Source organism: Sparus aurata, chromosome 12, assembly GCF_900880675.1.
Source record: "Sparus aurata chromosome 12, fSpaAur1.1, whole genome shotgun sequence".
NCBI classification, from domain to species: Eukaryota; Metazoa; Chordata; class Actinopteri; order Spariformes; family Sparidae; genus Sparus; species Sparus aurata.
The window spans coordinates 17,561,369-17,588,107 of NC_044198.1; the positions used below are offsets into that span (position 1 = coordinate 17,561,369).

The window sequence follows — 26,739 nt, forward strand, 5'->3', positions numbered from 1 at the left end:
CATTTCTATATGTCATTGGGCATAAACATGAACCTGATCAGAAGCTGTTATCTTAATAAAACAGCTGTCTGAGCCTGATTTGTTTAGATGATTTATGTTTATTTATTTATATTTTGTATTCCCCCTCTGCGTAATTTCCAGCCGCGCTCCCCTCCTCACTTCCCCGCGTAACTTTATAGTCGACCAACCATTTTTTCCCTCCCCTCTGTCTTCTTCCCAGACTTTTTTCCTTTTTCTTTCTTTTTTTTTTTTTTTTCTTTTTTTTCAACATCAAGGCTAATATACAGGCCGGCGCTGCAATTTCGGAATCTGCCCTTGTATATGGCGGACGAAATTTCCTACAGGAGGAACCGCAACAGAATCCTCCACCACCCCTCCTCCTCCTCCGCTCCTCCGCCGCCGCCTCGCCTCTGCAAAAAGGGCAGAAAAACGGGGGGAGCCTGCACGGACCTGGAGTTAAAAAACCTTTCGGCAAATTCATGATTCATTACGCCATTACTCTTTCTAAAATGTAACGTAGCGTGTCGCGGCGAAGGGGGAGAGAGAGAGAGGAAGAGAGAGAGAGAGGAGGGAGAGAAGAGAGAGGCGGCTGGTGGTGGAAATTTTAACATTTGGAATTTCTCATAACTAATTCACAATTTTTTTTTTATTATTTTTTTGTGGGGGGGGGGGGAGAGGAAGCAGTTGTGCAGTCACCTCTGGTCTGGGAGGGAAGATTTTCGTGGAGCGAGGGAGCCTGTTTTCGCATGAGCTGCATCGTTTTTGGAGGTATGTCACAAACGTTTTTTTTTCCTCATTTAAAAAAAAAAATCCTTAAATTTTTTATTTTTTTTCCTCTCGGGGGTGGGGAGGTGAAATTTCACTTAGGGGTGTTAAGTTTCAGTCCTCTTCTTTTTCTGAACAAGACGAGAAGCTGGCGGTGTTTCCTTTTTTGCACTACTGCCCTGCACACTAAAAAAAAAAAAAAGAGAAACCAGGTGCAGGCTTTTTTTTTTTTGAAGCCATCCGAAATGGAGCTAATCTGTTGATGTGTGTTGTGTTTTGTTTTTTTTGGAGGGGGGGGAGCTGAATTTTTGTAATGGAAGTTTTTCCCCGTGTTAACTGCTGACTAGTCGTCTGTGCACCTTTTTTAGTAAAGCCCCCGCGTATAACGACACCAAGCCCCGGGTTTAAAAACACCGTGTTGTGCCGATGGAGAGGGGGGGGGCAACCAGGCGATAGTGGCAACATGAAGGACGGCGAGGGGAGGAACAATCTGAAACACAAAAACCTCCTGCAGCCATGTTTTGTGAATTTTTCCCAGCAAATTTTTAGAGCAGAGCTCCGGAGTTGATCGTTCGCCCTGAAACTCACGCAACATTGGCGACACTTTTGCGGGTATTTGACGGCTCCGTGTTCGGCGTGGAGAGCCGAGAAGAGCCGCTAAAGTGTCGTCATGTCAAAATACAGTTGGAATTTTATTTTTAGGAACATAGAGAGGAGGAAGAGGAGGGGGGGATTTTTAGAAAAACTGCGTGTCATTGGCGCCACCTGTAGGCAGTCATTTTGACAAATTAAAAAAAGAAATGAGACTAGTAATGAGACTAGTTTTGTTTTTTAATTGAATGTTAGTTTGTGTGCATGAAGATTCATTTTTCTTTATTTTTTTTTAAATGCTTTTTTAATAAGGAGTGGACGCCAACCCGGAAGTGATTACCCACAAATTAAGCTTAAGCATCTGGTGCTTTCATTAATGTTAATTAATGCAAAATGACCTTTCCAAAAAAAAAAAAAAAAGAAAAGAAAAGAAAAAGCAGCTGTGCAAGTTAATTTAATAATTCTTTGTTTTCTTATTCATGATGGATGTTCTGGGCTTGAGTTAAAGCATTTTAAAACAAAAAACAAACTGTTTGCCATTTGATAAATCTTTTTTAATGTGCCAGAGAAATAAAGATAAAAACACACAGCTCTCAAATCCACCCTGGACCTTTTCAGCTCGACATACACATTGGCTGTAATGTTCCTTGTTTGTCCTTGCTTGTTCTTCCGTGAGTGTGTATTTGTGTGTATTCGCTGGGAATGCAGATATAATTCACTGCTCGGTAAACATGGAACAATTTGTGACTTTTATTTCTAGAGATTGGAAATGTGTGAGCGGAAAAAAATAACTATCCAGAGTGAAGTGAACAGCACTGGAAGAAGAAAAAGAGACCATGTCAGCATAATTTGAGGGGCAGGAAAAACAATCACAACCAGTGCCTCTACTGTTTATATTAATCCTGCAGACGCCAAACAGTTTCCCATCTTGCATGGCTTGCTTTTTATTTTAATGTTAGGGAAAACTGCGGAGGCCATTTTGCTGTGGGTAATTTAAATGCTGACCTTCAAATCTGTATAAATTCAAAGAGCTGGTGGAAATAGTATGGTTGGTATGCAAAATCTGGGTGTAAATTCTGACCTTTGCTTGGAAAAATCTAATCAAAATGCAGGAGTTTGAGTTGGTGAAGGAGAGGCAACCAGTGTCATGAGTTTAATAGGGTTGGATCCCTCTGTCATTGAAGGGAATGTGTATATGCAGAATACCTGAAAGACCAAGTAATAAGTTAGAAAGCTCTCAGAAGTAATGCTGCAGTGTTGAAATGAAAAACACCTTAAACCCTGATATGGTTAATGGGCACTGTATTCTGGGAGTGTTCTCGTTTTTAAGTTGGGTAGGAGGAATGCTGCTCTGTCTGTGCTTTAATGAACAAAAGCTTTGTTTCACTGTGGATATTTGGAGCAAATAGTTTGGATGGAGAGGTGAAACTTGTCCCCCTCAGGCACTGATAAACACAAGATGGTGAGGGATCATATCGCAGCCTGTGGGTTTCGCTGTTTGAAACACAGTTGCTTGCTCTGATTGTCATTAACTTAGTACAGAGGTTTTGTTTTCTATTTAAAGGGTAAGTGATGTTACACAAAGAGTCTCTATCTTTGATGTCATGCCAGTTCTTTTTTTGTTAATGCACTAGTACAGCCTCCTGATTTGTGCTTAGATGTGTCTGAGCAAACATACATCCTTTTTTAAAACATTGTGAGCATCTTATTGTTCTGCTATTGGCATGTCGAAAATGTCTGAAAATGGCTTCACTTAAATTAGTCTCAAGGGAATGGCTTTTCAGGGGTTGGGGCTGCTGCATTAAAAAAAAAAAAAATTCTGTGCATTCTGCACATATTTTCCTGCCTCCTCCTTTTTAAAAATGAACCTTATTGGTTTCATGAATAATGCATAAGGACGTTCAATTGCTGCAGCAATGAAAATTAGGGCCTGTTTACGTGCAGTGGTTATGTACACAGAGGCTGCCTTTTTTTTGCCTTGACCATTTTCTGAAGGTAAAGCAGAGCCTGAGTAGCTTTTCTGAAAATACAAATTTTCAGCAAAGCAAATCTCATTTCTTTGAGTGAAAAGGGGAGGGGTGAAACTCCCGCGGGTTTAATGAATCCATAAATCACAATAGTGCCAGGTTTGCTGCGCCTGCGTCAGTGTGCAGTGTAATTTTGATTTTCATCAAAAATTTAATCTGCCAGCCTACAAGGGGTTTAACAGCAGACCGGATACCGCCCTGAATTTCTAATTTTAGGGGCCTGATCTTTCAGGATTTATTTTTGTATAATTCAAGTCTGCTTTTCAATATCTCTTGTTATTAAATTTTAATTCGTGGCATTAACATATAGATTGAAAAGGTTTTTATGGGGGTTTTGAGTGTATGCTGATGGAATTTTACTAGACGACACAGTTTCTTTTTCCAGAGCATCCCGCATGCGTGTGTGTGTGTATGAGGTGAAGGGGAAGCTGGGGGGGGGGGATTTATCCATTTCTCTGCATTATTGCTTTTTGAAATCATTGGTCATACACCATCTTGGAAGACATTTATTACAGAGGACAGGGAAATGTGCATTTGATTAAAGAAACAGGGAAAGCAAAGCATTTAGTGTGAAACAGGTTTTGGTCAACCCTTTGCTCCTAGTCACTGACTCTGCTGTGGATAATACAAACATGCAGTGATTGAAGTGACCCCCCCTCCACCCCCCCCCATTTTAGCTGATTCCTATTTTTAATCCCTCCAGAGTGGAAACATTTTCCTGAGCCTTAAACAAATTTGTATTTTATATTTGGAATCTCCACTCCAGTCTGCTTAGCATGCACAGCACAGAGTTTTTTTGGCAATGTAGGGTACAATTCAAAGTAAGAAAATCCCCCCCCCCCCCCCCCCCAAGTTCGACGCACACGATTATTATTTTTTTGCTTTAACCGAGCACAGTGATTGATTTACTTCATTATTGTGCAGAGGCAGATACAGTACTGCCCAAATATAGGCCAATTATTTTAAGTACCTCTACTAAGCGCTGAATTCTGAGCAGAGGTATGTCCTAGTGATGTTTTTCTTGTATGCCTAACCTCCTTATTCTTTAACCCTAGATCCAGTGACATTTTAAAACACATCGCGGAGAGAAAACTAGTTTAATAAATTGCCACCTACACCTCTTTACGGAAATGCTAATTAGACTGTACTGTTTATGGATTCTTAATATGCATATTTATTATTTAACTATGTTTCCAAGTCTTGTGGTATTTATCTCCGTTGACCTTTTGTTTTAGTTGGTTTAAGTTGTCCTTTATTTGCGAGGGAACATCAAGCAAACGTACATCTGTTTTAGATTTTCCCTTCTGCGTGGTGCTGTAGGTTACAGTATATCAGAAGGCTTAGACTATGAAAGAACAGAAGGCCAGATGGCTAATTTTGCATTTTGACTTTAATTAGAGGAAAAAAACAGGCCACAACAGGCATTTCATGTATTTAGGGTATGCATTTAGAATGTTGCACAGGAAATATTAAATGGATGACTTGAGGGAGCTCTTATTGATTATGGATGATAAAAGTCAGTTCATGTTGGTTTAAGAAAGGCAGTGAGATGCATTGCTTTGTTCCCCCCACAGTGGGTGTACTCCGATCAATCAGGATCAATATCAGACCATGTCCATTACAAATTACTCAACTGGCGGTCTAAAAACTACCTGATCAAAAGGAAAGAGAAAAAAAAACCAGTCATAAAATAGGTGGAGCATAGAATAGTCAGTCCGACATTGATTTCACTGCTCGATCCATCATGGCTGCTCGATCTCCGTCTCGTAGCTGTTGGCGGCTAGCTTTCTTTAACCACAAACAGACTTGAGCTGGACAGCACAGGAGTGAGTCCACGTGGGACTCCAGTAGACAGACTTTCTCCTCTGAGCTATAGAATAAGCTAGTAGTGCTCAGGGAGCACTGGGGACCTTTTGTTAGCATGTCATGAGCTAACAGTGCTAACAGAGGACCTCTTGTTCTTTCAGTAAACAAAAGCAGACTTTTAGAAGACGAGGAAGAGACAATGATAGATGTAAGGGGCAATGGTGGTGCTTTAGTAAAAGTAGAAGCAGAATTTAGGTAGTGAAAGTAAAAGTACTACAAATGTTTCTCTGTGACTGATCTGTATGACATTTTATTGTTGTAGCAGGTTGAGGTAGAGCTGGTTTATCTACTTTAGGCATCGTTTGGCACTTTCTTTTTTGTCAGGGGTCACACGGCAATCTTTAACAAGGTGTCGTATTTTAGAAGCTTATATTTTTATGTAAAATCTAAATCAGTTTAGCACCTCTACAAGGATGTGACAGGGCCAGGTGTCAGTAAGCATGTCAACATTGAACAGCAAGCTTACGTGCACCACTCTGCTAACACGCGTTGTATATAGGCAATTATGTAAACAGCTGCGTTCAGCATGCAGCCCGTTGTCTACGCAAGTGCGTGGCTCAACAGCAAGTATATCTCTGGCCTAACAGTCACTTTTGCATGGTTTCTTCGGGCACGGTCTCACATAATGCAAATGCAGGCAAAGTCAATTTTCTACCAGTGCTGAGTGTGGGGCTGTGCTGGATGAGAGGCACACCGAACCCAGTTAGCTGGTTTGTAGTCCATTAGAGGTTTCAACTACACAAACATCTTTGCTATTGGCTAAGGCTTCGACTCAGCCAGTCAAAGTCCACTCAAGTCTCAAAATATTATTTGCCCCTTCGCTCGCATAGAATGGGAATAAACTGCCGTGCAATTGGACTCTTAGGTTGGATCTTTCTGTAAAACTTGTTAAGGAATAACAGGAACCACTGATTGCTGATTAAACATCCTAAGGAAGTTAAATTGCTGGTTGTAACCGGTCCTAAAAAGCCTCCAATATGACCTTTATTCAACAGCTTTGAAGAACTTAACACAAGTCCTATAGCATGTGACATGATCGATGCATCCCCTTTAGTGTTAATAATTTATAGAGACATAATAAATGCATCACAGATAAGAGTCACTATAGTTGTGCTGTCGTCATTTGTTTTGGCTGGAATTTAAGCTGACGGAAGGCCTTTACTCGATCATTCATAAAACAACAATGATGACACATTGCTTTTTGTATGCGTGGGGGATTAGACTTGTCACGGAGCAAAATTTTCATACCAGTGTAAGTTCTGCCAGAACGCTGCCAAATACTGGTGTTGTCGACTTTGAAATTGCTTCCCTCGGGCTGCGTTTTTAAAAACGGCTGAGACAGAGAGGTCTGGCTTTACTGTATTTTTCCTGACACACTGTTAAATTTTCGCAGAAACACTCTTTTCACACAGCATTTTCAGCAAGAGGACGATTATAAAAACATTGTCAGTTACCTTCATATTGCTTTTTTATGAAAAAGGCAATCCACATACCATAATTAAGCCTTTTTTGGTCCCCTCTGCAGTAAAAAGGAAAAACAGGCCTCCCAAAATTTAAATTTCCTGTACACCATGAACAAACTTGCCTGCAGGGAGAAGCTGGCTCCAGGCTGAACCTAAACCACTGCCATATTGGAGCTGTTTATTTTGGCCAGAAAAATTACTCCCATAATTTATCTGTAGTTACATCATATTTCTCCATGAGTCAGAAAATGTTAAAACTGAATCCTTTTCACTCACGGGTGCTTATTATTTTTGTTTTCACAGGTTTAGTCATATTTGGTGGTGCATGTCTGCTGCATGGTTTATTGAATTAAGAGTTTTACAGAAAATTACATGACAGTATGGACGTTTTAAAATCACACTGATGTAATATTGTGGTCTGTATACCACGGGTAATACTGCCCATTGCACCAAGCCTTGTAATGATCGTTTTCAAGAGATATTTTTAGAGACAAACACCATGAAAGCTGAGCTGTTATTATAGGTGTGTTCTGTAATACAGGGCTTCAATGATATTTGTAAAAACAGAGACAGGGACATGTACAGTTTGGACATAAATGTACTAGAAACAAAACATTTTTTTCCTTTACTTCTCAAATGATATGAATAGGTACAATTTTGTTCCCTGATCAGCAACATTTGGGGTTTCCTCAAGAAAGGCACTTCAATAAGAATGTGAAAAGAATTCAGTTCTACCCAAGAAAGCTCAATCCTTAAGCCAGAAAATAGAGAGCTGACCATTTAGTTTATGGTGTCACTGGGATGTAAAATTTGGCACTGCTGCGTAGACAATAAATGGGCCACTGACTTTGCTGACCCAAAATATTTTTGTAGGAGTTCCAATTTCGAGCCGCTTCTCTGATTTCTAGCTTTCTATATAGAGAATGATGGCTTATCTGATTCACTGACTTGAAACACATGATCCCTTCAAACCGGCATTTTAAACCTGCTATGGACATCCAGAGTGGTAAATATTGAATAAATGTACAAAGACAGTATGAATCATATGTGATTGGTTGCTCCTTTGGTCGACAAATAGGCTGCATATTTTTGTTTCACATTTTGTTTTACAGTATATTATTTGAATTAATAGTCTGCTGATTATTTCTCTATTTTGAACAAAAAAAAATGAACAGAGAAAATATAAGACCTTAATGAATCCAAGGCGATGTCTTCAAATGTCCTTGTCGTCTGACCAGTAGTCCAAAATATCCCCCCAAATTTACTGTAATATACCACATGGAAGTGCAGCAGTTGACATTATCAAAAATTGACTGTTGATTGAATACTGAATTAAACATCTAATAGTTTCATCTGTTATATTTATGTTGATAATTCATGAAACAGCGAGGTTACTGTAATGTATAAGTTTCACTGGTAATGGTCACTGTGATATTTAAACTTAAGCTATAAAGTAACTGGGATGCCTTTATCATATATTGATAAAAGCTTTAAGTGAAACATACATCATCACTTTTTTTTTCTAATTTTTTAAAATTATTATTCCAGTGTATTCTACAACATACATTTAAATTTGAGAATACACTCAGTGGCCACTTGACTAGGTACACCTGTACAATCCAGTATCATATAAATGCAGCACTTCTGTTCTCACTCCTGGTTGAAGTAAAGCTTCAGGACTATTCTGTGCACACATAAGCTTATTCCTCTGACATTTTGAGTCGCTGAGCACTTCTCTTTTGCCAGGATAATCCATCCACCCGACAGGTGTGGCATATCAAGGTACTGATTAAGCAGCATGATTATTACACAGGTGTCTGTTGGGCTGGCCACTCTAAAACATTTTTTTATTTGTTTGTTGTTTTTATCACACAATGCGACAGATGTCAGTATGCTATTGGAATGTCTACTAGAGCTGTTGCCAGTTAAATATTCATTGAACTACCACCAAATTCTCTGAAACAACATTGGAGACAACTTGTGGTTTGTGAATTGAACATTTTATCAGTTTACAGGCACCAGCTCTGGTGAACACCTCTGCAGCCATAACAGCAATGATCATCCTGTTTAATCAGCATCTTGATATGCAACACCTGTCTGGTGGATGGAATGCTTTAGCGAAGGAGCATTGCTCACTAACACTGATTTAACACATTTGTGAACAGAATTGGAGATAAGTAAGCTTTTTGTGTGCACAGAAAGAAAATCATCAATCTTGAACTGTAATTTGTCGCATTTGTGTTTATATTTTTACGTGTAAGTACGCACGGTATTTGATGATGTATTGAATTTACACATTGATGACAAGCTGTTGTATTGCACTGCTACTTTCAAATGTAAGAAAATGTAGATCAGTGATAGCTGATAGAAAAAAAGCATGGTTTACCTTGACAGAAGTTTTTTTTAATTAGGTCAGCAACCTGATCAGTTTACATTGGCAAATTTAATCTGCTTACAAAAATGTTTTTATTGAGGAAAACAAATGAAATTATGTGAAAGTAATTTACATTACTTTTACTACTAGGGTCATCATAATCTGGCCATCATTAAACGTAAGTGTTAAGTCCTCCGCAGGACACAGTCAGAAATGGGTTGAACGAAGTCTTTAACACAGAGGAGCTTGGCTTCACACTTGTAATGCAGATGGATGCATTACACATTAAATTTTAAAGATCTGTGGCTTATATTTGTAGTTCTGAGCCTTTGATTAAAGCTGTACGAACTAGGCTTATATTTCATTGAGCTGCAGTCTGGTTTATTCCGTAGTAAAGTGCAAAGACATCTTCTCTTTTCAACAACAGTATTTATTTTATTTAGTGGTATAAAAATGCACAACAAGGTCCCATAGATAACCTTTGAATGTAAACACATCTGGTCTGCTAATTTCTTCTCACACTTACAGTCCATTGCAGTGTAGGTAAAAGCACACAGGTGCACACAGGTTGCTCCACAGCTTCTGCCACTGGTGAAACAAGACACTGTGGGTTGGAAAAACATAAAAAACATGCTTAACAAATACTCTGCATTGAAAATGGCAATGGAAAAATTCACATAAAGCTTTTTCAGTAAAACTGGAAAAGGACCAAAATAGAAACCATCAACTAGAAATGCTCAAATTGAAAGCTTGAATGGCAATGTTTGCTATGAAATGGATGGTTTGTCAAAGAAGTGTAATGCTCCATAAAAGTACCATTTGGTTTGATAGGTACCGGGGTAACGGTTGATAGCCCAGATTGGTACAGATATAGGATTTAGCCATTCCTTTACCACTTTTAATGTGTGTTTGGGATCATTGTCCTATTGGAACACCCAACTGCACCCAAGACCCAATCATCTGGCTGATGATTTTAGGTTTTCCTGAAGAATTGAGATCATCCTCGTTCTTCATCATTCTATTTACTCTCACCAGATCCAGTGGCAGCAAAAACAGCCCCATAGCATAATACTATGACCACCATGCTTGGCAGTTGGTATGGTGGTCTTGGGGTTAAAGGCCTCACCTTTTCACCTCCAAACATATTGCTGCGCTCCATTTTATTTCATCTGCAGAACTTTCCTCTAGAGAGCTTATTCTTTTTCCATATGATCAGCAGCAAACTTCAGTCAAACCTTAATTTGCCATGTCTGGAGTGAGGGGCTTCTTTCTTACATAGCAGCCTCTCAGCCCATGTTGATGTAATGCAGGCTCGACTGTGGACACTGTCACCTGCCTTCCAGCAGTTTCTAATTCATCGCAGTCTTAGTCTTTGGTGGTTTTTGTTTGACTCTTGACCTCCCTGACTAATTTTCTCTCAGTAGCAGGTGATCGTTGGAATTTTCTTCCTGATCGTGGCAGTGACACAACTAGGTCATGCACTTTATACTTCCAAACACTTGTTTGCACAGTTGTTCTTGTGACTTGTAACTGCTTTGAAATGGCTCCAACAGACTTTCCTGACTTGTTCAAATCCATAATGTGCTTTTCCAGATAAATGCTGAGCTCCTTACACTTTCCCATTGTAGTGTTTGTGGCTGTGTCTAGTGGGAGTATCATAATTCACATAATTTTCTACATTGATGGTCATTTAATTTATTGTATGTGTATTTTGGACCCAGCAGATTTGGTCACAAAGTAAATGGAATAACCAAGAAGGTAGATTATCCCGAAATTCCTCAGGAAAACCTAAAATCATCAGCCAGAAGATTGGCTATGGTCACTGTTGGGTGTTCCAACAAGGCAATGATCCCAAACACACATCAGAAGTGGTAAAGTAATGGCTAAATCAGGCTAGATTTGAGGTTTTGGAATGGTCTTTCCAAAGTCCTGACTTGAACCCCATCGAGAACATGTGGACTGTGCATAAGAAACAAGTCAGTGCCAGGAAGCAAACACATTTGGTTGAACGTCACAGATTCTGGCAAGGGGAGTGGTTAAATATTCAACCAGGGGCCTGCCAGAAGCTTGTGGATGGCTATCAAATGTGCCTAATTAAGGTTAAAAATGTCCAAGGGACATTAAACCAAATGGTAGAATTACTGTTTGTATATTTTCAATCCAGTAGATTTGGTCACATTTACTGAGCTAAACTTCATGGGTTTTTTTTTTTTTGTGACAAAGTCGTATATGTTCCACTCATTCCATCACAGAAAAATTAGAGCTGTAGAAATCATTGGGGCTGACATGATATATGTTGTCTTAGTGTATATAAACTTTTGACTGTGACTGCATTTGGCCCAAGATAATGAATCCTGGCTGTGTTAAGTCCTTTCCTGAAGCACCAACTGGAGGTCAAATGTCCCTTATGCCATAACGAACAAAATTGTGGGATACACAGAAGTTACAGTTGTTCATTAAATTGATCCTAGAATCTTTAAAAGCATGGTTGAGCTTCCATATAAAAGTTGCAAAAGATATTAGGAAATCAAGAAAACACACAACTTGCACAACTATTAAGCCTGTTCAGTGTTGCAAAAACTGGAAGACTGAGCTAACAGTACTTTTTTAAAACTGAAGATGTTAGCAATTTGAACTGAATCCGTAAATGTTTTGTCAATATTATCAAATTCACTGGCCTGTGTGAGGAGGCTTCTTGGTCATGTGTCATATCCAGAGAAAGGTGTATTTGGGCTATGAAAAGGCTTGTTGTTGCTGTATTGGTGTGCTATTATTAGATGACCAATTTTCCCCTCTTTCCATAATATCAGTCATCCTGGCATAACTCTGTTTTGCTTGGTTGCCTTTCGAGCACATTCTCTTAACAAGGCCTTTTATAGCCCTGTGCTGAAGTGGCAAGTTGTGTAATTTGGATATTTCTGAAATTAGAGCACTTGGGTGTCACAAAGCTGTGGAATTTATGTCATCAAAGGTCACTCATGAACAGTTAAGCCAGTCTGCTCTTCATGGCTAACAGGACAATTTTGTCTGTTTTTTTTTTTCCTGCCTTCATATTTACACTATCACAGATAGTACCGGTGGTGGATCCTGTGCTGTTTGAGCTCACACACCTCTTAAGTATTTAGAAAAAGAGGGCTACGTGTCTCACAATTTGGATTACTAAGTGCAGGCAGTCATGTAGGTGCAAGCCAAAGCTTATACTATGAACATGGCAAGAAGTCCAGCCTCAATCAAGACTTTATATTGCTACAAGAGATAAAGCTTTGTCTTTTTCTGTCTCTCTGCTGTTTATTCCCCTGTTACAGAAGCACAGGCTCAGAGGAGGTGGAGTCATGAGTGCACAAGAGGCACCCAATCCTGGGAAGGAGCAGGCGGACGGTGGGAATGCAGCCACAGATGGCCCCTCACCATCCGCAGCCCCAAAATCAAAGAGTTCCACTCCACCACCTGTCACAATAAAGAAAGAGCCAGGGACCTCGGAGACAAGTAATGGGAAAGTGGGTGATGCCAACCCTGCTGAGATCTGTGTTGTCATTGGAGGAAATGAAGGAGGAGCAACCGGTGCCGGATCCCGTAGATCTCAGTCCGAGGGTATGTTTGCCCTTGGTACTCCTCCTCCAACGAAGAGCACAGACTCATGCATAGGTGTGTGAACATACATATGCATACATATATGCGTTCCCTGACTGCTATCTGGTCTGGTGTCTCTTGACCCTGACCTTGCTTCCTGACTGAAAGAAAAGAATGTCCTGGTTACTCAGGATAACCCACAGACCTTTGCTGTAGGCACTTTTCTATTGGGACTACTTTCCACGGAGGAAATGGGACCCTTTTGAAAAGCCTGTTGTTGCTGTTGAATTTTTAAAAATGCAATTTTCCAATCCTGTGAGCACAATTGAAAAGTCAAACAAAACCAAGACTATCTGCATGGCTAGAGACTGTACCATAAGGGCCAAATGAGTGAAAAAGCGATTTTTATTTTGTAGTTTAGGTTAGTTGAATGATTTGCACAAATACACAAATGTGCTGTATGTGCATTCAGTTCTGAGTTTATTATGGACTTGTAATGCTGTGCAATAGTTACCCCGGCAATAATCCTACTTTTACAAAGATTATAATGTTCCCATTTATATAAAACAGGAGGGAAAAATATAACAAAGACCTCCACTGTAATTTGATATAATTCACTGCACCACTTATTACAGCCTTCAACATAACAACCCTAACAGGTAGAAATAAATATTAAATTTATATTATAGATATTATAAATATTATACCTAGACAGTGGTTTTAGCTAGGTACATACAATAAACAAGTATTTGATTACAATTAGTTTCATTTGCAGGTTTTGCACCATATTGCAGTTTTGGCAGCTCAAATATTAGAGCCAGTGACCATGGCTTAGAGATGTAAGCTAGCTTTATATATGTATACTACTGACAAGTTGAAATGCCTTTTATATCATCACTGACCCAAATCTTGGCTCCTTATATTGTTGTTATATGAATCAATGAATCAGATTTATTGTTATTCTCCACTATTATGCAGCAAAAGCCAAGAAAAGATCTCAGAATCTTAGTATTCAGGAAACATTTAATGTGCACATAATGTGGAAAATTATGTTTACTTCAGGCTTAGAACTTGAACTGATTATTGTTAATCTTTTGTTTATGCTCAAAGAAGTAATTGGGAGATAGATATGCACTGTAGTTATGATAGGGATTAGTAAGAGTACAAGAGAGAACTAAGGTCTCAACTTTCACGTCAGTCAAATATGCTGTATGCAGGAATTGTTAAAGATACTGTCACTTTGTTTTTATGATATTGTTTTGAATTTTTCATGCAGGTTCCTATGTATGTGGTGTATGTGGGAAGAAGTACAAGTACTATAACTGCTTTCAGACGCACGTCAGGGCACACAGAGGTAAGACATTTTTGTTCACGTATGTATTTTATCTCAATGAAAAAGCTTGCCTTATTTTTCCTCTCTGGACAGTCTGGACCTAAAATGATTCACTTCCTCTAGATGAGTCATACACGTCCCGTTTTTGCCCAGGAATTGTATTTAATTTTTTGGCCTCTGAATTGTTTTAGTGTTAGTTGAAAGCCAGGAGCAGATGTGAGCACACATTGATCTCCTTGCAGATTTCTTTAAGGCTGACTTATTTTCCCCCTATAGAATCAGAGAGCATGGTTGGAGACGGTCTACCCCCGACACCTAACAGTGAGTACACGTCTGCACACTCATCTAGTGAACACAGTCAAGTTTATTAGCATGCCAGCACAAGCTGCTTCTTTCATACTTGGCTCATTTAACAGACATTATGCTGTTTTTACATGATAACGTTAAGATCTTCCATGAAGCTGACTTAGAAACAATCCAATGCAACTTACAACTGAAGATAAACGATATCTTTTTCTCTGTGTTACGTAGCAGGCTCAAAGCTATATTATTTATTCTCTCCTTTTCTCCCATCAGCCTTGTCTCTTCTCTTCTGTAGCCGCCTTCCCATAGGTGAATATCAAGCACTTGTCAGGCAACATCCAACTTAACCTCAGCATTTCTGGCACAGTCATGTCTTATGTAGACACAATGTTCTTATTATCACAATTATGTTTTGCTGATGCAATTAGTTTAGTTAAAGTTTAGCTGAATGATCTCACTGGAACATATTTAAGACAGTGTCCTCCCAGCCAAAAGCTACACACTGGACCCTCTTTGTCTGACAACAACAATTCCTGTGTTTTTAAAGAGGTAAAGCAGTAACTACGCTAAACAGAAACAACACTTTTGGTCCCAGTTTTTACAAGTAAAAAAATGAAAGATGTCAAACTTTTTCTTTGCTCTCAAAAGGCTACTTTCTGATCAAAATGATCACATTTTTTATTTAAATCCATGTTAGTGAGCACTGTTTCTTTGCCAAGAAAATCCATTCACCTAACAGGTGTTTCATATCAAAATGCTGATTTAGACAGGATGATTATTGCACAGGTGTGCCTTGAAAAATACATTTATTATGCATTCAACTCTGGATTTCACTTTATTGAGGCTAGAGATTTTTTTGGAGGGGGGTCAATAAAAGCAGTCAGTATCTAGCATGACCACCATTTTCCTCTTACAGTGAAACACATTTCCTTTGTAAAAAGTTGATTAGGTTGTTTCTTGTGGCCTGTCGGATGTTGGTCCTCCTCTTGAATGGCTGCGTGAAGTTGCTGAATATTTGAAGGATTTAGAACATTGTAAACATCAATCCAATGTGTCTTAAACATGCTCAATGGCTGACATCTCTGAGTAGACAGGCCATGGAATGTTTTAAAATTCCATAAATTGTACAGATCCTTGCAACATGTGGCTGTGCATTATCATGCTGTGAATTGAGGTAATGTCGGGGGTCACTGAAGCACATGATCACGAGGATCAGGAAGATCAGGAAGATCACGAAGACCATTGTCGCACCTTCAACGGGCCTCAAGATATTGTCACAGTATCTCTGTGCATTCCAATTGCCGTTAATAAGATGTGTTAGTTGTCTGTAGCTTATGCCTGCTAATACCATAACCTCACTCCCACCATGGGGACACTCTGTTCACAAAATTTCCTGAAGAGATCACTTCACTAAAGTACCAGATGCCATTGAACCAACATAAGGTGAGCATTTACCCATATATGGGCAAATGCTCACCTTACGTTGGTCTTGTTGGTGACTGGTCACCAGCAAGACTAGCATATGTTGTGTTTTGGTGCTGGTTTTGGTGCTGGTTTATGCTGGTTCTTCCAGCAGGGTGTACTGCCAAATTCTCAGAAACAACATTGGCTACGGCTTATGGAAGTGAAATAAACATTCACGGGAAACAGCCTTGGTAGACATTCATGCAAACAGCATGCCAACTCCACACTCAAAACTTGGGACATCTGTGGCATTGTGTCGTGTGATAAAACTGCACATTTTAGAGTGGCCTGTCATCTGACTAGCCCAAGGAACACCTGTGCAATAATCACACTGCTTAATCAGCGTCTTGATTTGCCACACCTGTCAGGTGGATAGATTATCTTGGCAAAGGGGAAGTGCTCAGTAAGACAGATTTTTAACACATTTCTGAACAAAGGGAGAGAGAAACTAGCCTTTTGTGTGCATATAAGAAGTCCTGCATCCTTTTATTTTGACTCGTGAAAAATAGGGGCAAAAACAAAAGTGTTGCGTTTATATTTTTGTACTCATAAAAGTATGCATGAGTGGGGATGCTGCTCTTTAATTGCATTGTATATCCGCTGCCAGGGCCTGCATTTATCAGGCATCTTAAAAATCACTCTCAGGAATCACGGTGAAAGTTTGATTTGGACTAAAAATACTCCTACTCCTCCTTAGCGTAGTACTTGAGTTATTTATAAAGCTTCCTACACACACACACACACACACACACACTCAGCAATCATTACATGAATGTGCACATCGCTGAAAGGCAACACTATCAACATGGCAGGGAGAAAAGAAAAAGCAATCATCTGCAGACAGAACTACAGTCGTTTATTTTATAGCTGCATGATGAATACAGGCAGAGTGTAACCAAAAGGTCTGTGACAGTGTTAATAACTAGGCCAGAGAGGCTGCTTTGCAAAAAAAAAAAGCGCTGATAGATTAAATTCTTAAGAGGATGGAACATCCTGTAAAGCATTTTGGTCGATGCCACATATTTAGACTTTAAACTTGATAATGACTGGCATGCCAATTTATAAGTGTACATTTTAAATATAACTTTCTTCATTGAGGCGTCCAAGTGATCCCAAAAGAACGTGGCAGCAAGTAAAGATTAAACAAGCTGAGGCCAGTTATAACCTGTTTTTAATAGCAGTTAATTGGATACAGATAGATAAAAAGTCACTACGTGAGGGAAGATTGAAAACGGTCAGTGATCCAGAGAAGTCTGAAGCTCAGGTTTAGGGCAGAAAAGTGAGGATGTGGAAGTGTTGTGACCTTGGTTTTTTAGCCTGCTTAACGCCAGACTTGTTCTTGGTGCAGGAGACAACACAGGCTTTAGTGTTGTGGAGGAGTACTTGGAGTTGAAGAGTATTTCAGGAACCCAGCTAGGACAAACTTTCTGCAGCTCTGACTAAGTGGGCGTTCAGACCGAAAAACAGCCATGGGTTTAAAAAAAAAAAAATGAAAGCAGGCGTTGGTGGGGGTGTGTTGCTTCAGGTACCAGCGAGATCCAGGAAGTCTGATAGATCATGTATCTATTTAAATCATTAGAAGCCAAAACACTGCAGAGTTTTATAATACTCATACTACATGAGGAAAATGTTATCACACTGACAAGATTTTAAGTAATAAAACCAGGAATATGCAGTTTCATATATTTGACTTGCCAGAAGACATTTCATTGTGGCAAAAGTTGAGCCAGGTTCAACTTGTTTTCTGTATTTTTTTATTTGCTCGATCCCCTGAGTCAGTTACCCTGATGCATCCACTGAGTGGTCCCATTCAGTTGGTGCAGTAATGCGAGGAGTCTTTAAAAAACCTGGCTCCATATTTATTGAGCATCTCAGAATATCTCTTTGGAATCATGCTGAAAGTTAGACGAAGACTAAAAATACACAAGTGCACAGCATGAGAGGTAGAAATGAGGCCTTCTAAACACACACAGACACGCAAACACAGTCAAAATTAAAATGAGTAGTAGTAGTAGTTGTTGTAGTTGTAGTAGTAGTAGTAGTGAAATTAAATGGAAAATGTTTATTATAGTTCCAGTTTTGTTCAGTTGGCAGACAGTGTATAACCTTAACCTGAATTCATGCTGCACTTTGGCATTTAAATGTGAAATATGTAGGGTTGCAGCGATTTTTATCGGCCAAACATCAGTATCGGCCAATATTCCCCTCATTAACTGCTGAGAAAGCAAGATGACCTTCACCAATAGGAGCGGTTGATGCTTATATGATGTTCCACGTCAGTTTCATGCAGGCACATTTATGAACATGCTAATCCCTGCCATCAGTTTGTGAGGCTGATGTATGTACTTGACGCAGTAACACTTCATTAGAAAAATCTCATGTGAATGAAGGTTATATTAAAGGTTGTTTCAGACATTTGTAGAATAAAGTCTGTGCTGTTTAAAGGAGTAATGAAGGTCTTTATAATCAAGATTTCTTTGTTCCCCTGGCACAAAGGAGGACAAAAACAACAGCAAAAAACCAAAACATTGATATCTGCATCAAGTATTGGCCAAATTATTATTTTAAAGGGACAGTTCACCCCAAACTCAAAAATACAAATTCTTCCTCATACCTCAAGTGGTACTGATCCATCTAGATTGTTTGGGTGTGACTTGCAGAGTTTTGGAGATGTCTGGCCATAGAGATGTCTGCATTCTCTTCAATATAATGGAACTAGGAGGCACTCGGCTTGTGGTGTCCAAAAGCTCCCAAAAATGTTGTTGAAAAACTCAACAGCAGTGTCTCTTTCCAGAAATCACAACAGCGTTATTCAAGATAATCCACAAACATTGTTGTATATGGATTGGGGGGGTGAACTGTCCCTTTGAACATCTGTATAATTATCAGGCCAGAATTTCACAATCAGTGCATAGTTAGAAATATAAGACATAGGGACTTGTCTTGCCTGCCCTCACAACCTGCAAAGATGATGCAAACATAACCAGTGGTCCATGTTGTCACTGTGTAATTGATTTACTCCACATGTCCTCACCTATGCTGGGAGCAATGATGTAATGTGAGCCTTAATCACACTGACATATACCAGGAACCCACACATTTGTGGTAAATAGTTTTAATCATGTTAATTGGTGGGGGAAATTATAGAATATGCATGGTACTGGAGCCTTGAGGTGTTATAAATGCAATTACACTTAGGCCCCCTAATAATCGCTTTTGTAGCTGTACTTCCTTGTTCCTAATTCAGCATAATCACATGGACCCTTTTACTGCGAAGTGGAGAAACTGGTTGATTTGAATACAATGTATTGGCTTTTCTCTTTCCTCCCTGTATCGCATTTCTAGGACAGCCATTTTGTCTGTTTCGAAAATATGAAAAATTGTATTTTGACAAACGTTATCTTACTTTCAAGAGCAGCAGTAGAGATTATGAAGAAATGTTTTCAGAACACAAAAAAAACCTTCCAGAGTGGCATATTTTCATGCAGCTGATTGAATTAACAGAGTCAGAACGGACTGGAGAAAACGTGGAAGTTGTCGCTCTCCTGCTAAATGATAAAACATTTGTCACATGGGTGTGTAAGGTGAGAGGCGATCTGCAGGGGCAGCATCAGTCAGACATATTAATATGGAGAAAAGACTAAACCTGAACCAGCTGGAGAAAGAAGGTTCGAATTTGACTTCTTTCTTACAGTTGCTCTGTGCCATTCTTTTTATGCAACAGATTGCCTTCAGACAGAGTTTCACTGTAGTGTGCCAAGAGGCTCTTCAGGTATTCTTGTCAACAGCCACCTGGCTGCACGATGCTTACCACTGCAACAAAATCAGAGAGAATGGAAAAAGCCATCTGCGTCCTTTGGCCTTTGTCTTAAAAGCAATATTAATAAATGTGTTAGCAATTTTAAAATCTATTTTTGTATGTTTGGGTCATAACAAAAATGTAATTCAGTATGACAGTTCACATAATCCGGTTGGAGTCATGTGCTAGCAGAATGTAAATTCTTAGCAGAACAGAAGGACAAATGTCTTTTCTCTCTTAAAGACTCTACTTTCTATTATGTTTTCTAACACTGTTTTTAATTTAATCAACTGATTGACTCAGGAATTTGATTAGCGGGCATATTTTTATAGCTGTGTTTATATAGAGATGTTTCTCTTAAAAATAATCAAATCATTATTAACTTTTCTCTTACTTTTCCCTCAGGGATTCATCTGCCTATTTGTCTTGTTTATCTAATCTCATTTAGCCCCCCCTCTCTCTGTCTGTCCCAATGCAATAAAATCTTTGGCTGTGTGTTTTTTCAATCTTTTGTCATTTATCCATTTTTCTATAGCAGAATGAGTAAAAGCAAGAGTCTGCAATTCTTTTTACAGCACAGTGAAATACATACAGTAATTGGAACACCTTTGGGTACAAGGTGCACTGTAAACTGTGCACCACAGCAACGTTTTAAAGTCATTATTAGGTTATTATCTAGCCAGTTTGCAGTTTTGGATTCATTCATCCCCAGAATACTGGTTGTCTGTGCTAGTCCTATCCAGTGTCTGCCTGCCTGTGTGTCAGTCACATAAAAACAATGCTGTTCTCTTTCTCTCTCTTATCTGTTCATCTGCAGGTAGCTTCCGTTACTCCTGTGACATCTGTGGCAAGAAGTATAAATACTACAGCTGCTTCCAGGAGCACCGTGACCTGCATGCAGTTGATGGTAACCATGTTACCATGTTTTTGGAATATTTGCACGACAATTCTTATTTTTCTTTCTCTTTCACACTTTTAAGACTCAAACCAGAAAACCCCTCACAACGGAACTTTGCATTTTTACTGTCCCCTCACTGCAGAATACCTTCCTCCTGCAACAGCAACACAAACTGAGTAGCATGTTAAAGAGAAGTCAATCAGGAAGGAAAGTTTAAAACAGACAAGTTATCATTTCAGTGGGGTTTTATAAAGCAGAGTTAATAAATCAAAGGTAAAACAGGTCTAGGCTAGTCCCACCTGAGACAGATTTTAAATGGATTATTGCAACATACCAGACCTATATAAAAGAGGGCAATCATAATTTACTTGATCCTTAAGCAGTTTGATGTGATGGTGAGATCATGGAGCCCTGCTTTATTAGCAAAAGCTCAGAAGAAGAGGCCAACTATCACAAGACAGCCTGCAATAAAAGAAGAGTTGATCTTTCAAGTTTGGTCAAGTTTATGATGTCTGAAAGTAGATGGAAATGTTTGAAATTGCAAATAATGAAGGTGTATAGAGCTGAGGAATGAAGATTAACAAATCTTTATTAGTAAGAAACAACCCAATGAAAACAGGCTCACATTAGGATTGAAAACCTTGAAATTAACACAGTTACATGGTACAAATATCTACCTATGCAAATAGAGCTACTGAATGTGATATTTAAGCTGGTGAAAAGTCTTGAAAATTATGTTTTCAAAAAATGTAAAAGGATGGATTAATATGACATCTTTAGATTGTTAATATATATTCAATGAATATTAATGCATTCCCCTACATTTTCTAGGAAATTAAAATGATATTTCTTGGGAAATTATACAGTCAAAGGTTTTCAGCTCTGAAGCTAAATTTAGCAAGATCTGTGAGACTACTTTTTTATGCAGGGCCAAATAACTTCTGGGTGTGATATAACTGTAATAACACCACACAGAATCATAAACTGGTTGCTGGAAAGTAAAAACTAGTGGAGATATATATATATTTTTTTCAATGTAAAGATTCTTCATTTGAATAAACAAATTATTTTTTAATCTAGTTGATTACTATAAAACATTCTGTAACAAGTATTAACAAGTATTCAAATCAGTACGCTCTTAATTATCCTTAGGGCTTCTTGGATGTTCAGTACAAATTGTAACCCAATCCAGTGAAAAATAAGCGGTCTCTGAGGCTTGCATTAAATTTACAAGGAATGCCAAAAATGGCGAAATTTAGCCCGGAGGCTTCAAACTTCAAACATTCATAACTTTCAAAAGTATTTGCAGTAGAGCTGCAGGATTTTGCAAGGTCCCATGAATTTAATAAAAGTTTTTTTTTACATGAATTTTCCTTGAGAAAATCCATGAAATGAACAGGGAAAAGTTCTGAATTCTGGATGAGCTGGCATGGAATGACCCATATAAAAGTAAACAGTGGAACATTGCTGCTCTCCACCTTACAGTAGAAAAACATAGATGTTGTTGTTGAACTTTGTAGTTGAACTTTGTAGTTGAACTATGTGTTATATTTATAAATGGTTTGCCAAAATACAATAGTAAAGGGAACAGTAAAGAGGATGTAGCACATTTAGATGTTTTACAAAGAAGCAAGAGGAGATAAGTAAACTTACAGTAATGCAGTGAATTATTTTCCTTTTGTTTGTTCCTCATCTCTCACAGATCCGTATGAACAGGTAGTGTTACCTGTGGATGGCCTTAAAGAGGAGGAGCCAGTTGAACCCTACCAGAAAATTGGACCAAGTAAGACTGTTTGATGTACTTTTTTTTCAGTTAGTGCCACAGACATACAATTACAAAACAAGATTATGAAATTTACTTTACACCCTGCAGTTTACACAGCAAATCATACCCTCTGGTCGAAGTAGATTATATTGGGATCATCTGTCACTGTAACCCATTTGGTTTCATATGTTTCCTGTTTTATGACAATAGTGATGTAGGGGGGAAATCAGAAACCTGACTCAAGACATGTTTTCTTATGTGGCATAAAAACACCAAATAGATTTAAGGTGCATCCTTCATTCCTTTTGATTTGTTCTTGACATGCCATACAGTTTGACAGCTTTAAGTCCACCTGTGTCCAGTTCAGTGCATTGGACACAGTTTGTAATGGCCTAAGTCATGGTGATGATCCATACTAGAGAAGTAACAGTAAGCAATATGAGCTAACTCCACACTGGAAAGGTTTCAGAACATGAGTCCAAAAGTCCTCCTTCGCAGGGGAAAAAGCACTCGCCCACCTCCGCAGAGACCGCGGGTTCAACCGACGGCAGCGGGTGTCCCTTCAAACACAATTGGCAGTGTTCGCAGGTGGGAAGCCTGCACTTGTCACTGCACTAATGACTCCTACTGATTGGGGGGTGGGGAGGGGCAGCGTGAACCTCTATGCACATTGCAGGGACACCCTCTGTGTATTTCACTTTCTCTAATATTGAGCTTTTGCTAAAGGTAAACTTTCAGATGTGAAATTTTCAGTCGGGAAAAGATCTGATCAGATTCACCAGCTCCTTCCTCTTCTCCACTCTTATTACGACCTCCTGTTTTCTGCTTCTCCCTATTGAAATAAGACTTGATTAACAAAATGATTCTGTCCCCACTTCTTTTTAATTGAACACAACTAATCCAACAGACTGGATCTTAATTGATATGATAAAGGTTTTAGCAGTGACATGGACTTTGATGAAGACAAATGTTTTAATTGTGTGTTTTCTTGCCTGCAGAAACTGGGAGCTATGTTTGCGAGTTCTGTGGGAAGCAGTACAAGTATTTCAACCCCTACCAGGAGCATGTAGCTCTTCACACACCAATGGGTGAGCCTGTTTAGTTTCTCCTTAAAGCCTTTTTGTGTAGGCTTTGATGTGTAGGTTGTGACGTCAGTGTTTCCCAACACATAGACTTTACTTGGGTGGTCCATCCAGGTATATTAACAGCCGCCCAAGTACCTTTTGGCAACTCTTTTTTATTTAATATTTTATAGTTGAATTAATGCAACAGCGGCCCACCTGCTGCTATGACAACGGAATTGCAGGTGAGAAAACAGAGAGCGGAACAGAAAGGTCAGGCAAGCCAGTGTGCCAGCAAGGTGGACGATTCAAGGAATGCTATGTAATGTTGGTTAAAGTTGATTGTTGAGTCTCATTCTCAGGTTGTCAAATACTGACACCCCCCCCCCCACCACAGGTACACAGCCATTCTGTGGGAAACACTGGATGTCGTGTTTACAACAACAGTCATTTCCGGGTAGACGACTGGTGATTGCTGGACTTTTGCGAAACTGGAAAACCTGTTTACTTCCATTGTCATTTTCAGCCGTAAATGTAGGCCTGTGGCCCAACAGATAAGTTGGGTCTCCAGCTTAATGTAATGAAAGTGTTATAAAAGCATCAAACATACATTTATTTAGAATGAGATGTTCACATTTTGAAATAAAATCATGAAAAATAGAAAATAAAACTGTGTGTTAGCCTTAGTGGCAGAGATTTTCTACCCGGAAGTAACTGAAAACAGTTAGTTTCTTCTAGTCGAGTCATTTGTTTTTATGAATATCTGTAAAAATGTAGCCTCCTATGAACAAAAAGTGACGTCATCTTGAATATTGTTTTTAAAATGAGCTACAACTGACTGAGATCTTATCTCTATGTAGCCTCCTTTGATTTGAAGGCATCCCGGGTACAGGAATGTGGTAGCATGGATATGACCAAATATGGCCATAGCACAACCGGTAAGATAAAAAGTAAGCAACCTTTTTTTTATTATAATTCTACATTTTCTCATTAGTTTTCTTGATTAAACATATTTTGCCAGACAAAGTTTGCATGCCTCATAACCTCAACACACACACACACACACACATGCCATAGTTGTGCCTGCCAATTTAAATAAGAACATCAAACCTAGGTATTGTTCACCTTGATAGCAGCACAAAGAGCCCCAGAGCAGGTTGTTTTCTCTTTTCCTTTATGAATTTTATAGATTTATTAAATATTTTACCATTTACCTGGAACCAAACATCACATTTACCCATCATATACATTATATTTTTTGTAGAACTTGAAAGCTTTGTAATTGACTGAGAGTGTTATGAGATGTGTCAGGTTAAAATTGAGCACGCATTGATGTTAGAAAATGAGAAAACAACCCAGTGAACATGATTAGAAAAACCAAACACCGATTGGCTTTCCTGTTGAATAATGTCTTTTTAAAATAGCAGCCAGTCGGTTTACTATGATATTGGCATGACTGGGTTTGAGGGCAGGGACCGTCACAGTAATATCACAGTCCTGCTGTGAGGGCATAGTAGAAATTCATGAGAGCATACCTCACTCGGGCTGAAGTGTGTTACAGTCAGCCAGTGGAAACAGGATTTAAGAGAACCAGAAGAGATTGAATAAAAGGTTCTGGGTCACCTTGCCACTTTATTTGTGGCAACCCTACTGGAAACTATTAACCTTTAGTGAATGGTTAATTGCACAATTTAAGTGATGATACATTGAAGACTTTTTTTCTTGTTATGAATCTTTCTCTAATTGCCTCCAGCACCTAAACACATTAAAGTTTTGATTAAAAACATTAAAATTAAATTTAACACAGACTGCACAGGTTCTCCAATTTCTTTTTCAAATGTTGGTCTCATTAAAGCTGTTATATTTTCTCTCTCCAGACAGATTCATAAACCCAATAAGTAGAATTAATACAAAAATTAGACTGCTTTTCGCAGACAATTTCAGATCATGTTTCCCAGCTGCATTGCTTCACCAAAATGTTTATCCAGCTGTCATAAATCGTTGATTCGTCTCCCAACTGGTTCTGTATTTTTGTGGTACATGACCCCGCCCCCCTCCCCCCCTCCATCTTTCTGCTAAGAAGCGCTCTGCCATAAAGAACTATTTAAAGCATGGCACACACTCGCATCTTAGAAGTGGGTCAAAAAGATGGAATGAAGACGAGGAATTAAACCCATATTTAAATGTAATACGAACATTTGGATCCTTTCATCGGGGCTGTTAGCGTTGATTGATTTGCATGCAGCAAACCAAAATTAGGATTATCTTTGACTTTGCTCCATTTTAACTAATGTGTGGGTTCAGAGATTATCGACGTTATTTAGTGTGGGCATGTCACTCATTGTCTCTCCCGTGTTTTCACTTACAGACAGTCCATTCAGGCGGAAACTGGAAAGTGCAATTCAGTCTAGTCTGGTTGACACAAACAGCTCGCAAAATTCAAGCGGTGAGCGCCGAGTATCTTATTTTATGTGGATGTGTGTGTATTTGTGTGGAAATGTATCATTTCTGCTTGAACGGTGGAACGTATTTTCAGTTCAGCTGGCCTGAAAATTGAGATGGGGTGGCAGAGGATGTAAAGAGGTTTGTTTGACCTACCTCTCAACAATTGTTACAATATAAAACTCAAATGTAAAAGGTCTAATAATATTATTCTTTCCCATAGTCAGACCATGAAAATACAGACCCTGTTTAATAGCTTGTCGGATAATTATTGGCTCTGATGACAGCTGGCAGTGGGGCTGGGCAATGTATTGATATATTATATGTGATACGCGACTGGATATTGTCTTCATGATATGTGTCGTTTTTCTGGTTTTAAAGGCTGCAATACAGAAAAGTGATGTTATTTTCTGAACTTACAGAACTTTGTAATACTTGCCTCTACCCACTTCATCATTATATCCATATTACGGATGAAAATCAAAAATCTCATTGTGTTAGAACCAAAAGCAATCCTCTTTAAAATTGTAACAATGTCAATATTGAGGTATTTGGGGAAAAAATATAATATTTGATTTTGCTGCCTGGTCCTGGCTTTTATGAAGATATATATTGTGTATTGTAATGACACCTAAAAGTATCATAACAATATTTTAAGACTATATCACCCAGCCCTACATGGCAGTGATCTAAAAATAGACTTGTAATTAAAGTCCCAGAAAACTCACTTTCTTCATCAGCCTCTCACTGTGAGCAATGCTGGCCTACATGAAATGCAAAATTGTCTGCAAAAGTTCCAAAAGTTTTGGTTGTTCCTCATCACGGACAGTTTTCTGTCGGTGCTGTTTTCTCTGTACTTCTCTCACTGCTTTTAAGTGGTTTGGCCGGTGATGTCACGTACATCTGTGCACCGATTGGTAATGTTTGAATCGGAATCTGATGACGGTGTGTCATTGGGGTGCTTATTTTGCCAGGCCACTGTCAGTGACACCTGACCGAACCACACCCACTAAAAACA

The 26,739-nt window shown here is 38.9% G+C and overlaps 1 protein-coding gene across 13 annotated transcripts in view; it reads left to right on the forward strand.

The window, feature by feature from the left end:
• Positions 1 to 252: 252 nt before the first annotated feature.
• Positions 253 to 26,739, forward strand: part of znf618 (zinc finger protein 618) — a 37,745-nt gene continuing 11,258 nt past the window's right edge. For 3 of the 13 annotated variants that reach the window (XM_030435246.1, XM_030435247.1, XM_030435252.1), the window contains exons 1-11: positions 253 to 768; positions 12,392 to 12,731; positions 13,933 to 14,010; positions 14,266 to 14,310; positions 14,566 to 14,601; positions 20,373 to 20,462; positions 22,156 to 22,236; positions 22,717 to 22,806; positions 23,217 to 23,306; positions 24,140 to 24,229; positions 25,648 to 25,725. In XM_030435246.1, coding sequence (XP_030291106.1) covers positions 12,419 to 12,731; positions 13,933 to 14,010; positions 14,266 to 14,310; positions 14,566 to 14,601; positions 20,373 to 20,462; positions 22,156 to 22,236; positions 22,717 to 22,806; positions 23,217 to 23,306; positions 24,140 to 24,229; positions 25,648 to 25,725 — 991 coding nt within the window. In that variant the 5' untranslated portion in view covers positions 253 to 768; positions 12,392 to 12,418. The remainder of the gene's footprint in view (positions 769 to 12,391; positions 12,732 to 13,932; positions 14,011 to 14,265; positions 14,311 to 14,565; positions 14,602 to 20,372; positions 20,463 to 22,155; positions 22,237 to 22,716; positions 22,807 to 23,216; positions 23,307 to 24,139; positions 24,230 to 25,647; positions 25,726 to 26,739) is intronic. The other 10 variants (XM_030435251.1, XM_030435257.1, XM_030435254.1 and 7 more) reach the window with 8 other exon arrangements.